The sequence below is a fragment of the Spermophilus citellus genome (genome assembly GCF_964194105.1).
Source record: "Spermophilus citellus genome assembly, chromosome: 16".
Lineage (NCBI taxonomy): Eukaryota > Metazoa > Chordata > Mammalia > Rodentia > Sciuridae > Spermophilus > Spermophilus citellus.
Window position 1 is genome coordinate 8,651,260 of NC_138196.1, and position 13,703 is coordinate 8,664,962.

The 13,703-nt window shown below is 47.1% G+C and overlaps 1 protein-coding gene across 1 annotated transcript; it reads left to right on the forward strand.

Annotated features, from left to right (window-relative positions):
- Nucleotides 1-2,671: 2,671 nt before the first annotated feature.
- On the forward strand, nucleotides 2,672-12,617 carry LOC308635452 (zinc finger protein 839-like; the record flags this gene model as incomplete). Its single annotated transcript, XM_081269881.1, has 3 exons — nucleotides 2,672-2,956; nucleotides 7,903-8,787; nucleotides 11,765-12,617. 3 exons carry the CDS (start codon nucleotides 2,672-2,674, stop codon nucleotides 12,056-12,058), a joined length of 1,464 nt encoding a protein of 487 aa, XP_081126007.1. The 3' UTR covers nucleotides 12,059-12,617.
- Nucleotides 12,618-13,703: the final 1,086 nt, after the last annotated feature.

The following is a 13,703-nucleotide window of genomic DNA, read 5'->3' on the forward strand; positions in this document are numbered from 1 at the left end:
CTGTAATCTCAGCGGCTTGCTAGGAGGCTGAGGCTGGGGGATCCGAATTCAAAGCCAGCCTCAGCAATTTAGAGAGGCCCTAAGCAACAGCGAGTCACTGTCTCTAAATAAAATACAAAAAAAAAAAAAAAAAAAGGCGGGGATGGGGGCTGGGGATGTTGCTCAGTGATTAAGTGCCCTTGAGCTTAATCCTGTTTAAAAAAAAAAAAAAGAATAACCCAAGGAAATAATGCTTGTTCTTCAGATTTGCAGAACCAAAAAGCATCTCCTGACTAGATAATTGAGATCAAACGCGTGTGTTATTTGTCCACAAACTTCCACCAACGAGAAGGTGCCTGCCAGTCTGTGATCACCCATCTTCTACATAAACTGCTCCTACATGAGCCTCTGGGGAAGATTTTGATAATAAAATTCTCTACCACCACCTTGCCTCTTGACAAGCCCTAGTGGGATTGGCAGACTGAGCCTTGAGTGGTAACAGGGGTAGGTGCAGATTGCTGCCCTTATTGCATACCTTCCAAACTTAAAGGGGTTCCAAATATACCACTGTAGCATAAAATTTATTTTGAAAACATTAGTTGAGTACCAGTAATTTTTCATCCATCTAAAAGCAGAGCCTCCTGAAAGAACTTGAAAGAGCTCAAGTATCCTAAATCCCTTTCTGGAGAGTGACCAGGGCAAGACAGGAGTGACCAGGGCAAGACAGCCCCCCATTCCATCTCTGGAGAGATGCTGCATCATACTTAAGTAGACATACTCACAAAGCTACCAGATTCTCACCTGTTCTCCTAAGGATCCACTTATATCTCCAAAAAGTCATTTTCCCACAAGTGCCCTTCTCCCCTCCTCTACTAAGGTAGTTAGTAAAATTCTAACCCCCTGCTTAGTCCTATTTTCCCATGTATTTATTTATATACATTGATAAAAATGCACCTTAATTTTTGGTTTTTATCAGTTTAATCTCTTTTAATTCAAATTCAGTTTAATTCTAATTCCCCATTCAAGGAATTTTTTTCTCCCTCCATGACAGGCTCAAAAAGATGATAAAATGGGGCACCATGCTCTAAATGGTGCAGTAAATTCTAGGCTTAGAAATCAGAGGAAAACTTTCTCATAATAGAGGATGGGAAGATGGGAAGGGTTTCTTTTGAAAGAGGAAAAGGGTAAGAGGGAGGAGGGGGAGGAGAGGGAAGGAGGGAGGGGAGGGGTAGAGGGGAAGAGGAGGATAGAAAAAAGGAAGGATTAAGTAATTGAAACAAATTCCACAAGTCTGATCTCTGTCCAACACTATGAGTCTACCAATGAGCTAATTTAGAACAATTTAGAGTTGAATATTGACTCTGATGATGACGGTGAGAAGCAAATGATTAGAAGGTCTTTCAGAACCTTCTCCAACACCAGGCTGGCCCGCAGCCCCCTCCCTATCGATATCATGGCACTCATCATACTATGCTGCAAAAGCCAGTTTCCTCCTGCTCCTTCCTATGTAGACTGCATAACTCCCAGGGCAGGGGGATAACCATCCAACAGGTGCTGGTAAGTGTTAACTATAGGGTACTGATTTAAAATTCCAGCAGCGGTCTATGGGATGTTTCGCTTTCCTGTACTTCTTCTTACGGGAGCTACCCCCAACCCCATTGGTGACCCATGGTACCATAACCCTAAACCAATCCCAGAGGGAAATGACCACTTGACTCCGGAAAGCCCCATGATGCCATTGACCTAAGACCCTATTCCCCACCCGCCTAGCTCTGACGCAAGCACCCCCAAGCCTATCCCCCAACTCCAAACCCCTACCCCACAAAAGAACACCCGAACATCTGGGGACCTCTCTCTTCTATATGTAGAGAGAGTGACCAGGGCAAGACAGCTCTGACAAACTCTCGTGTGCATCTCTGCCTGGTCTCCGTCTCTGGGTCCTCGCTTCCCTTCATTGACCTCCTTGGGGAGAGGAGCTGAGACACGCGTACACACCTGCAGCTACAAGACAGGGAGGGAGTAAGAGAGTAGGCTGAGGAGGAGTGGAGATGGGTGGACAGGACTGAAACGGGAAGAGGTGGCTCCCTCATTCCCCCACCGTGCACTGGGCCAGGGCCCGAATGAGTAACATAGCATCCCTGTCCTCAAGACGTGCCCAGTCTGCGTGGGCACTAGGGCTTTTGTAGATCAAGCTGGGAACAATTAGGGGGTTGAGGGGCACTCTTGTTAAGAATGCGAACACTAGGTTCCCTCTTGGAGTTATTAAATCAGGACATCTTGGGGTCTTCCTGGGAATCCAGAGCTCCAGGCTGGACCCTCAGTGTAGGCTGACGTTAACATTTGAAAGGTGACAGGGCAGGGGCTCTGGAAGACCTCGGCTTGGGAGACCCGGACAGCTCCTGGAGGAGGTGACGTCGTAGAGTTAAGAAAATAATCCAGGAGGCGGAGCGCTTGTCCAGCACGCGGGAGCCCGGGGTTCCAGCCCCAGCGCGGAAAAACAAACAAAATAGAACCTGAGCGGCCTGCGCGGACCTTGGTGATGGGGCGTGGCCATCCCGGCTCCGCCCCCAGCCCGGCCGCCTTCGGTGGTGTGTTGGCCTACTGGGCACTCGTAGCCCGCCCCTTTCCCAGGTGACGCACATTCGCGCCGCCGTCGCTCAGCAACAAGGGTTCGAGTCCCGGTTCGGCTGTCATGGCGGACGCGGAGCTGGGGCGCTGGGGTGGCGGCGGGGATGGCGGCAGCGGCCGGGTTCCTCCGGGCCAGGGCGGCAACGCGGCGCGCCTGGCCCCACTGGACCCCGAGCAGCTGCGGCGGGTCCTGGAGCAGGTGACGAAGGCGCAGCCGCCCGCTGAGCCTCCAACGGCCTTCGTCCTGCAGGACGCGGCACGGCGGCTGCGGGACGCGGCCCAGCAGGCCGCCCTGCAGCGGGCTCCGGGCGCCGAGCCCCCGCGCCCGCCGCGCCTCCTGCCACCCCAGGTGAGGCGCTGGGAGGGAGTGGGGGAAACCGAGGCCTCGGGGGCCCGCGCCTCGCGACCGGCAGGCTCGCCTTGGAGCGGCCGGGCCGGAGAGGCCGGCGTCGCCAGCCCCCGAACTTGCACCGCCTTGCGCTGGGCTCCTCCGCGCTGCCTGGCTCTTACCCGCCTCTGCCCACTCATTCAGCATCCATTGAGCGCTCACAGTGCACCAGGTGGGGCCCCTAGTGCGGGGGTTGCGGCACGGTGCAGAACTAAGGCGGGTCTGGGGGTGAAAGGGGGGCTGCTTTCCAGTGGGTGGTCCTCGAGGCCTGACAATGGAGCTGAGACCTGAGTGGAGTAAAAGAGTGGAAAGCAGAGCAAGTGCCAAGACCCAGACTTGGGACAAAAGGAAGCACAATGCAGTAGTTTGCTGTACGAGTTGGCACTTGAGTGGTGCCTGTGATTTGTAACCCCAGTGCCCAGCAGTGCCAGTACACGTGAAACACGTGAAAGCCCTCTATACCACAGGTCATCCTCTCCCAGAGAGTTCATTCCCTGGGTCACAGAGCTCTCGACTGCTGGGGGAGCTGGCTTTAGAAAGTGATCTCCCAAGCTGGGAGGGTTCAGGCAGTTCCTAAAGCTGGAGGTGTTGCATGTTGTGTGTAAAATCATATCCCCTTATCTTGAGGGTTGTACATGACAATACTTTCATCCCTAAATTGCCAAAGGAAGAGAGATGCTTCTAGTAAACAGGCTAGAGAATAGAGCCAACAGTCTTCAACTTTTTTTTTTCTTTTTTTCCTGAGTGGTATGGGGCTGCATAGGCTTGTACCTAGTTATCAAGGCTGGAGAGTTATCTTGCTTTATTTAGTTTGGGAAGACAAGTATGTTGCCCCAACATTGCTGGAGGTGTGACCTTAGGTAAGGTAAGAACCTCTTTGGACTCTGATTTCCTTGTTGGCAGTAGGGATGGTTCACTGCGTGAACTTTTTGGCTGTACTCTTCTGAAGAACCAGTGCCTCCCTATGTACTGGGCACAGCAAATCTGTGTCAAAGACAGCATGGCACCATCCAGTACAGCCACCATCTAGTGACTCCTGCTGTTTACACACTCCCTACTCCCAGCCAGGCACTTTACTAAGCTGCTTAGTTGTCAGCAGCCATGTAATAATGCTTTTTAAAAAAAAAACAAGGTCTCGCTAAGTTGCTTAGGGTCATGCTAAATTGCTGAGGCAGGCTTTGAACTTGCAGAACTTCTGCCCAGGCCGCTGGGAGCAATAATGCTTCTCTATCATCCTTTTCCAGGTCAAGAACAAGCTCAGAGAGATTGGGTGACTTTGCCCAAGGTCCCATAGGTGCAGCTGCACTCCAGAGCCTGTGTCCTCACTACACACTACTTTTTGGATCTGATTTGGTGTGGCAACTTCAGAAAGAGTCCAATAATGTCACGTTTCATCAAGTGAAAATAAGCTTAGGAACCTAAAAGAATTGTATTCTAAGCCAGGAGTGGTGGCGTACATCTGTAATCCCAGCCACTCAAGAGTTTGAGACAGGAAGATCTCAAGTTTGAGGGTAGCCTCAGCAGCTTAGTGAGATCCTATCTCAAAATATAAAAAGGGGTGGGGATGTAGTTCAGTGGCAATGCTGCATTCAATCCCCAGCTTGGGGCTGAGTGGAGGGAGGTAATGAATAAAAAAGGATTATATTCTGTAGCTAATCTAATGGGAATGGTATAAATTCTACCTGCACTCACAATAATGTAACTTTATGGCCCATTGTGCTAATAATCTTTCAACTTCACTGTGCCATGGAGGCCACAAAGGCAAACCAGGTGTGTACCTTGTCCCTGAGGAGTTATGAACTAATAGAAGGTAAGGCATGGACTAGATAACTTCTTTAAAAAAAATTGTAGTTGTATATGGACAGAAAGCATTTTATTTGTTTTACTTTTATGCAGTGGTAAGTTTCAAACCCAGTGCCTTCCACATGCTGTAGCTCTGCCACTGAGCGATAACCCTAGCCCCCAGGTAATTTCTAATCAAGGTTAGAAAGCTAGAGATCAACATGAAGAACTAAATGAATTTAAAAGAAAGGGAAATTAGATTTGACTGAGGACGTTCAACACTAATGCCGAAGAGGTGGTATCTCACCTGGCAAAAACTCTTCTAGATACCCTTGAGAGCGCTCCTTGGCAAGTCTGTCACCTTCAGTCTGTTCTGCCTCTTATCTATTGTGCTATGGTGGCACTGTTTTCCTGTCTGCTTCACCTATCTACTCCCTGGGGAGCCTCGCCTGCATTCAGAATCAATGGAGATTTTGAAAGGATAGGTGTAGTGCTCCATCCCAGCTGATCCAATCCAGCAGGTCTGCAGGGACTGGGGCAGGGCAGGGGAAAGCCTCCCATTAGCTCAGGTGTGAGATAGGCTTGGATACTGTTTATAAATAGGAATCAGAGATACTTAGTAAGTTTACATGATTTTTATTTTATTTTATTTATATGTGGTGCTGAGGATCAATCCCAGGGCCTTACACGTGCCAGGCAAGTGTTGTACCACTGAGCCACAACCCCAGCCCCAAGTTTACAGAATTAAATACACATATAGCAAAATATCAAGTATAATACCTAGGTGGTAAGTCAGTCTGGATAGCAGATAAATATATTATGGGACTAATTCTGCTGCTGGTCATTCTAGAACAATAGGTCTTGGTGTGTGTGTGTGTGTGTGTGTGTATAATATGGTGTATGTGTAATATACCAAGAGCTTAGAGAAAAATTCTGACTAATAGTAAAAGGAAACGAATAATGGTTATTGAAGGATATACAAAGTAAACCTAGTTGTCAGTGAGTCACAGGTAGCCCAGGAATTGGGGACTCATGGGACACTGGCATCAGCTCTGTACACAAAAACCATAAACCAAAATGTCAAATTGTCTCTGCTGTTTGCAATATAGAGATGAGAGATGGACCCCAGCTTGCTTTCAGTGAGGGTTTTTATTCTGCCCTGTGTGATGACATTTTTGACCCTTCACTGGCACAGGATTGAGTCCAAAAGAGGACCTGTTTGTGTCCCAGATCAGTGGTTCTCAACCGAAGGTGTTTTGCCCCATGGGGAAGGGGCCTTCAGCAACATCTGGAGACATTTTTGAGGGTCACAACTTGGGGGTGCTGCGCTGGCTTCTAGAGGGTGATGGCAGGGATGGTGCTCAGCTTCCTACAGTACAGGACAGCTCCACACAACAAAGAACTACCGGTCTGAAGTGTCACTCTGCCAAGGTTGAAATACTCTGCCTTGGACCTTTGCCTTTCTCCCTCTGAGAAAATGCTCACTCTGCTCCACAAGGGCATGAGCCTTGTCCTGCTCCCACCCTCTCCTCTTCTCTAACACCTATGACTATGTCTGGCACAGGGTTGGCACTCAGTAAATATTGTGGAATGTTGTTGAAGACAGCTCTTCCCTTAATAGTTGTTAGGAGTTTTGCTGTTACAGGCAGTGAGTACTACCTTGAACTTCCTAGAACATTCATCCTTGTGCCCATGTGAGTGTTTTGTTTTGTTTTTTAATTGAATCTAAAACAAACAACAAAAAAATGGAATTGCTGGATCAAAAAGCACAGGCATTTAAAATTTTGTTGGATATTATATTTTAATTTGTTGAAGGTATGAAGTCCCTCTCCTAGAAGTGTGCCCTTGGAGAAATACACATGTGTGCACATACTATGAAATTTTAGAACAGACCATAAGAACAGAGGGAGAGAACCTGTTCATCAACAGGAGACTAGTGTACTCAGTGCAGAGAAAATGAGCACCTAGAGCTTCACAGGTCAATGTGGACGCATTTCTCACAGCAAAATAGGGAGTGAAAATGCCCATCAAGGTACAGATTATTTCATTTATATAAAGTCTAAAAACATTTCAAAACTGAACCATATTTTTGGAGATAGTCACATGCAGTATAAATTTTAAAAATACACAAGAATGAACAGGGCATTTGGGATATGGTAAAGAAAGGGGCATGTATGTTGGAAGGATTTGGGAGGGCTTTATGAACTGCTTGTGTTAACCTTTACAGGTGGGTTGTAGGACCCTGTTGGTTACTTTGTTCTTTATGGCTTTTTTGGTTTCAGAATTTCATTCATTTGGGGGACGGGGGTGGTGGTGGAAAATGAGCTCACTGGCACTGGGCTGGGGATGTGTTTAGGTGGTCCAGCTTTCCAGAGGCTCAGCTTGCCAGAGGTCCTGGATTCTATCCCCAGCACTGTAACAAATGAGCTCACATTGCATGGAGTCCAGTTTAGAGCACAGTACTAAGTAATCCAAGTAAAACCACATGGATAAAACTAAAGCAAGGAATTATTTCTTAATGAGTCATGAAATAATTTAGTAGATTATGACTAATATATATATATATATATATATATATATATATATATATATATATTGTCATTTTTTTATATTTAATGATGTGGATTGCCAGTGACAGTGGTGCATGCCTGTAATCCCAGAAAATAGGGAGACACAGGAGGATCTCAAATTCAAGGCTAACCTCATCAATCTAGCGAGGCCCTAAGTAACTTAGACCCTGTCTCAAAATAAAAAGATTTAAAAAGGGCTGGGATAATCTGCCCAGAGTAAAGTGCCCCTGGATTAAATCCCCAGTACCAAAAAAAAGTGGACTACATAGCACATGAGACGGCATTTATGTAGGGTGGTGAGTGTTGCATGAACTGTTACTTCATTTGTGTCCACAGCGTTTCAGCAGATGTACTTGGTTGTGGTATAACGTGTATCCCTGTGCTCTGTGGTCAGAGAGGTTTGGAAAACTGCTATAAACACTACAGATATAGGACATAGCCTTTATATGTAAGTTCAAACTTAGAGTTTCAACGGTGGATTTGTGATGATTACAGAAATATCAATGAGCATAATGCTGTCTTTCTCTTTCCTGGTTTCCTCTTTCTATATTTAAGCAACTAGAAACCATATGTGTCAAGGTGATACCTGGAGACGTGAAAGATCAGGAAAGGCCGATGCCACCACTGGCCACCATCCAGCCCCAAACAGCAAGACAGAGCCAGCCTCCGGGGAGGAGCTCCAGCCTGGTGGGGCTGTGCGTGGCCAGCCCTCAGCTGCTCAGGGGGCAGCCCCCGGGGAGGACTGGGCCACAGCTGTGCTTCCTCAGAAGCTCACCTCGGCCTCCTGTTCCTTGGGTGTTTGTACAGAGGCCCCTGCCCGCCCTCCAGCCAGTCCCTCCAAAGAGAGTCAAGGCCTCCCAGGCTCCAGGCAGCCAAGGCAACCGGTTGACTGCTCTGGCAGCCTCTCACCTGCCCACAAGAACGTCCATTTCTTCCAGTTCACATTTACTCATTTCCAGCTTGCACACGAAACGTGCCAAGAAGTTAAAAAAATCTTTTAAGGTGCAAACTCATTCTGGACGGATATCTCGACCTCCTAAGTACAAAGCTAGAGACTATAAATTCATCAAAACAGAGGACTTGGCCGAAGGGCACCCTTCGGATTCCGACGACTACTCAGAACTGAGCACGGAGGAAGAGGAAGGCCAGAGGGAGAAGCAGGCTCTCTTTGACTTAGAGAGCTGTGCCCTGAGGCCAAAGACCTTTCGGTGTCAGACTTGTGGCAAGTCATACATAGGAAAGGGGGGACTGGCCCGGCATTTTAAACTTAACCCAGGCCACGGCCAGGTGGATCCTGAGACGCCGCTGCCTGAGAAGGCCACTGGAAGCCTCTCCCTGGGATGCACAGAAACGGGGACTGGCGGCCTGACCTCTCCAGAGCGGTGCGCACTAGCTGCTGCACGTGAAGAAGGGGCAGAGTCAGAACAGGGTGGCCAGCAGGTAACGATGTTTGGTGACAGTGTTCTTATCCCTGTCCCTTCCTGCCCACCATCCTTAAATTAACCCTCACCTTGTGTGATGGGAGTTCGAGATGCAAGTTGTCAGAGTGAGGGTCTGCTTTGCTGCCAAGCTGGCGAGTGCTCCCCACCCAGCAACCTCATTTGGTGGGCACATTCAGTGGAACCCAGCCGCCAGGTTTTTGTTTTGTTTTGTTTTGCTTTTTCTGTAGTACTAGGGATTGCACCCAGGGGGCTTTACCACTGAGCCACATCCCTGGCCTTGTTCTATATTTTATTTAGAGAAAGGGTCTTGCTGAGTGCTTAACGCCTCCCTGTTGCTAAGGCTGGCTTTGAACTTGCTATCCTCCTGCCTGAGCCTCGTGAGCCGCTGGGATTACAGGCATGCACCACTGCCCAGCCCTAAAATATTTTGAGACAGGGATTTTGGGAAGTTGTCCAGGCTGGTTTGGAGCTTGGGATCCTCCTGCCTGGGCCTCCTGAGTGGCTGGGATCACAGGGGTGTGCCACTGCACCCCACCCTGTTAGTGGCTGTTGCAGTGCAATCCTAACATTTTTTTCATGAAGTTCCATTTGTTTGTTTTTTCCTCTTCTTGCTTCTGCCTTTAGTGTCATATCCCAGAAATAACAGCCAGACCCAATGTCATAAAGTCTCTGCCCTAGGTTTTCCTCTGAGAAGCTCATGGTTTTGAGGTCTTTCATTGAGGCTTTCGGTGCATTTTGAGTTAGCTTTTGATAGTGTTAAATGGGGTGCAGCTTCATTCTTTTGCTCTGGGTATCCAGGTTTCCCATCTTCCCTTGAAGCAGGCTCGATACTCTTTTGTTTGTTTATTTTTATGTGGTGCTGATGATTGAACCCAGGGTCTCACGCGTGCGAGGCGAGTGCTCTACCACTGAGCCACAATCCCAGCCCAGGCTTGATACTCTTGTCAGAAATTATTTGACGAGGCTGGGGCTGTGGCTCAGTGGTAGAGCACTTGCCTAGCATGTGTGAGGCACTGGGTTCAAACTTCAGCACCACACAAAAATAAATAAGTAAAATAGAGGTATTATGTCCATCTATAATTTATGTATATAATTATTTGACTGTCAGGTACAGTGGCACATGCCTGTAAGCCCAGAGTCTCTGGAGACTAAAGCAAGAGGGTTATAAGTTCAAGGCAAGCCTGGGCAACTTAGGCCCTGTCCCCTTCATTCCTAAAGGTCACATGGTACTTAAAGCCACAGGTAAACCTGGCATTCCTCCTAAAACTTCCATTGCAATGAAGATTTGAAAGGGAAGCTCTTTGAGAGTTAAGGGCAGCCAGGTGCAGTGGCCAGTGCTGTATTCTGGCTACTTAGAAGGCTGCAGCAGGAGGATTGTTTGAGCCCAGGAGTTCAAGGCCAGCCTGACAACCTAGTGAGACTGTCTCAAAAAGAAAGAAAGAGAGAGAGAGAGAGAGAGAGAGAGAGAGAGAGAGAGAGAGAGGGCAGGCAGATGGAAGGAAGGAAGAACTAAGGGGGGGCTGGGAGGAGCTCAGTGGTAGAGCACTTGCCTAGCACGTGTCAGGCACTGGGGTCGATCCTCAACACTGTATAAAAACAAACAAAGGTTCATCGACAACTAAAAAAATGGTTTTAAAAAAAGAAAAGAACTAAGTGGACACAATACTGTGTGCTCACTGCATGTCAAGCACTTCTCGCCTGTTGGCTTGTGGGCCCTATAGCTGTTGGTATGTGTGTTGTGGCTCCCATCTTCATTTTCAGAGGCAGGAATTGGCAACGAGGAAGTCACTGGACAGCGTCAGATCCAGGATTCTCTCCCAAAAGCCCTGTCAACCCATGGAAACAGAAAGTAGATTAGCAGCTGTGGGCTCTGGAGACAGGTGGGGTCAAGGCAGGAGTTCTTTCTAAGGTGAGGAAGTAAACTGAAATTGGTGAGGAGGGTCACTTATCTTGCAATATATGTAACCCACTGAATTTTTTTTTAAAGAGGAGAGGGAGAGAGAGAGAGAGAATTTTTTTTAATATTTATTTTCAGTTCTCGGCGGACACAACATCTTTGTTGGTATGTGGTGCTGAGGATCGAACCCGGGCCGCACGCATGCCAGGCGAGCGCGCTGCCACTTGAGCCACATCCCCAGCCCCTAACCCACTGAATTTTATGCTTTCAGAGGATGGATTTCATGGTACTTGAAATATACACTATAAAAAAATGTAAAGCAATGCTTAAGGAACAAAACTCAGGCTGATTTTTGTTCTTTGATGCTGAGACTTGAACCCAGAGCTTTGAGCCTGAGGAGAGAGGCTGTACCACTGGGCACTCAGCCCCAGCTTCATTTTCAAGGTGACATCCCATCAGAGAAGTTTCTTTCTTCATCCTAGGGTGTGGTGTGTCAGTCCAGACTAACTGGCTGGCTGATGATCATCTGGTATCTGAAAGGAAAGTTTAAAATGCACTGATTACGGTTCAAGAGTTTAGATTAAAGAGGAAATAACTGGGCTAGAGGAGCTCAGTGGTTGAGCACTTGCCTAGCAAGCTCCTGGGTTCAATCTCTAGCACTGCCAAAAAAAGACAAAGAATTCAACCAGTTCCTTTTTTTTGGGGGGGGGGAGTGGGTTACTAGGGATTGAACCCAAGGGCATTCTACCACAGAGCTGTATCTCTATCCTTTTTAAATTTTGTTCTTTTTAGTAATAGAACCAGGGAGCTTAACTGCTGAGCCACATCCTCAGCCCTTATTACTTTTATTTTGAGACAGGATCCCACTAAGTTGTTTAGGGCCTCACTAAGTTGCTGAGGCTGGCTTTGAACTCGTGATCCTCCTGCCTCAGCCTCCTGGGATTACAGGCGTGTGTCATTCAACCTGGCAAGGTTCTTGCTTTTGATTTTTTTTTTTTTTTTTGCTTGAAGGCTTTCATGGTGATATATAGAAAGCATGCCTGTTTTATTTTGTTTTGGGGTGTGTGACATTATCCAGGATGGGCAGTCTGTAGAAGAGGCATTGGTACCTGAGCCAGAAAATGGAAGTCATTCAGCTCTTTTGGGATCAGAGAGTCACCTCGGACCTAGAAGAAGTGGAGACTCGCAGACCCTGGCAGAGTCTAGTGCAGCTGTCCATCAGAGGATCCGAGCATCCCAGCCCCACGAAGGCCCTGCTGGGACCATGAGGCGGAATGCCTCAGGGAGCAGAGCCCTGCTGGAAGAGGTAGACACTCTTACATCCTGTTCTGGACACTGTTTCTTTGTCGTGGTAGTGGGAAGTCACTGTTAGGTTTCTGAATTTAAAAGTAAAACACCATGACCAAGTCAGCAGTTCACCTGCAATGATACAGGATGAAGTATGTAATCAGTTCAATGTGGGGTTATCTGAAACAACGCAGAGGCTTACCTGTTTAAAAGACCATAGGAGGGCTGGGGTCACAGCTCAGCAGTAGAGCATTTGCCTTGCATGTGAGGCACTGGGTTCAATCCTCAGCGCACATAAAAACAAATAAATAAAATAAAGGTATTGTGTCTGCCTACAACTAAAATAAATAAATAAATAGATAGATAAATAAAATGACCATAGGACTTCCCATGTAGTTCCAAGAGCTGCTTGCATTTGTAAGTTTGGAATAATTATAACCTGTATTTACTTGGAAGAAGTTTGGAAGACAACAGAAATGAGTTCCTCTTTTTCTGTAAAAAAGTTTAAATTATGCAAAGAATGTTTCAGGTTTAGGACCCTGTTGTCTCCATTCCAGTTCCATAAAAATATTAGATTTATTGAATTTAACTGGCTTGGCTTAGAAAAGTAGAACCCTGAATTCATCCACATTATCTTGATTATAATCAGGTGAAAGTTGTTTTTTTTTGGTGGCGGGAGGGCGGGGGCAACTATCCTGGGAATTGCATGCGAGGCAAGAACTCTGCCACTGAGCTATATCACCAGCCCTTTCCAGGAGAATATCTTAAAAAGAAGTAGAAAATATAGCAAGACAACATGAGACAAGTCAGCAAGATGACTGGCCCCAGATAGTGTCTAAAGGGGCCCAGGGCCTCCAAACTCTGAGATCCATGGGCAGAAGTGGTTTTCCAAGAGGAAGTGAGTTTCCTTAAGTTTCTTTTCTTTTTCTTTTTTTTTTAAAGAAACTTGGAGCTGACCCTTTAGGTTGGGGGATCAGGTGCTAGTCAGCTGCAAGTTTTTTTGTTTTTTATTTTTTTTAGAGAGAGAGAATTTCAATATTTATTTTTCAGTTTTCGGCAGACACAACATCTTTGTATGTGGTGCTGAGGATCGAACCTGGGCCACACGCATGCCAGGCGAGCGCGCTACGGCTTGAGCCACATCCCCAGCCCCTGAAGTTTCTTAAGGCACAATGTAATATTGCCCTTTCTAGCAGCTAATTTAAACCTTGGGGGATTAGCTTTCTTTGCATTTGGGTTTGTGTTATGAGAGTGTTGGATGATTAATTTTTGGAAGTATGGGTTAGGTAGGTGGCCTTCGTCTAGAATCCTGCATTGACCCTGAAAAGAACTACCACTTTACTGAGCACTTCCTGCAAGGTAACTAGCCTGCCACTCCCTGGCACCCCTTGCTGGCCTGGACAAACCTCCTTTCATTAATTCTTTTTTTTTTTTTAATATTTATTTATTCTTTTTTTTTAGTTTTCAGCGGACACAACATCTTTGTTTGTATGTGGTGCTGAGGATCGAACCCGGGCTGCATGCATGCCAGGCGAGCGCACTACCGCTTGAGCCACATCTCCAGCCCTCATTAATTCTTTATGATCATTGCCTTGTCTCTATAGTGGAGGAACCCAAAACCCAGCCAGCCAAATGACCTGCACAGGGTCACTGCAGGCAGGAGATGGGTTCAGAATATACAAAACCCCATGTGTCACACAGAGAAGTGGAGGACTGCTTTGAATGGGACC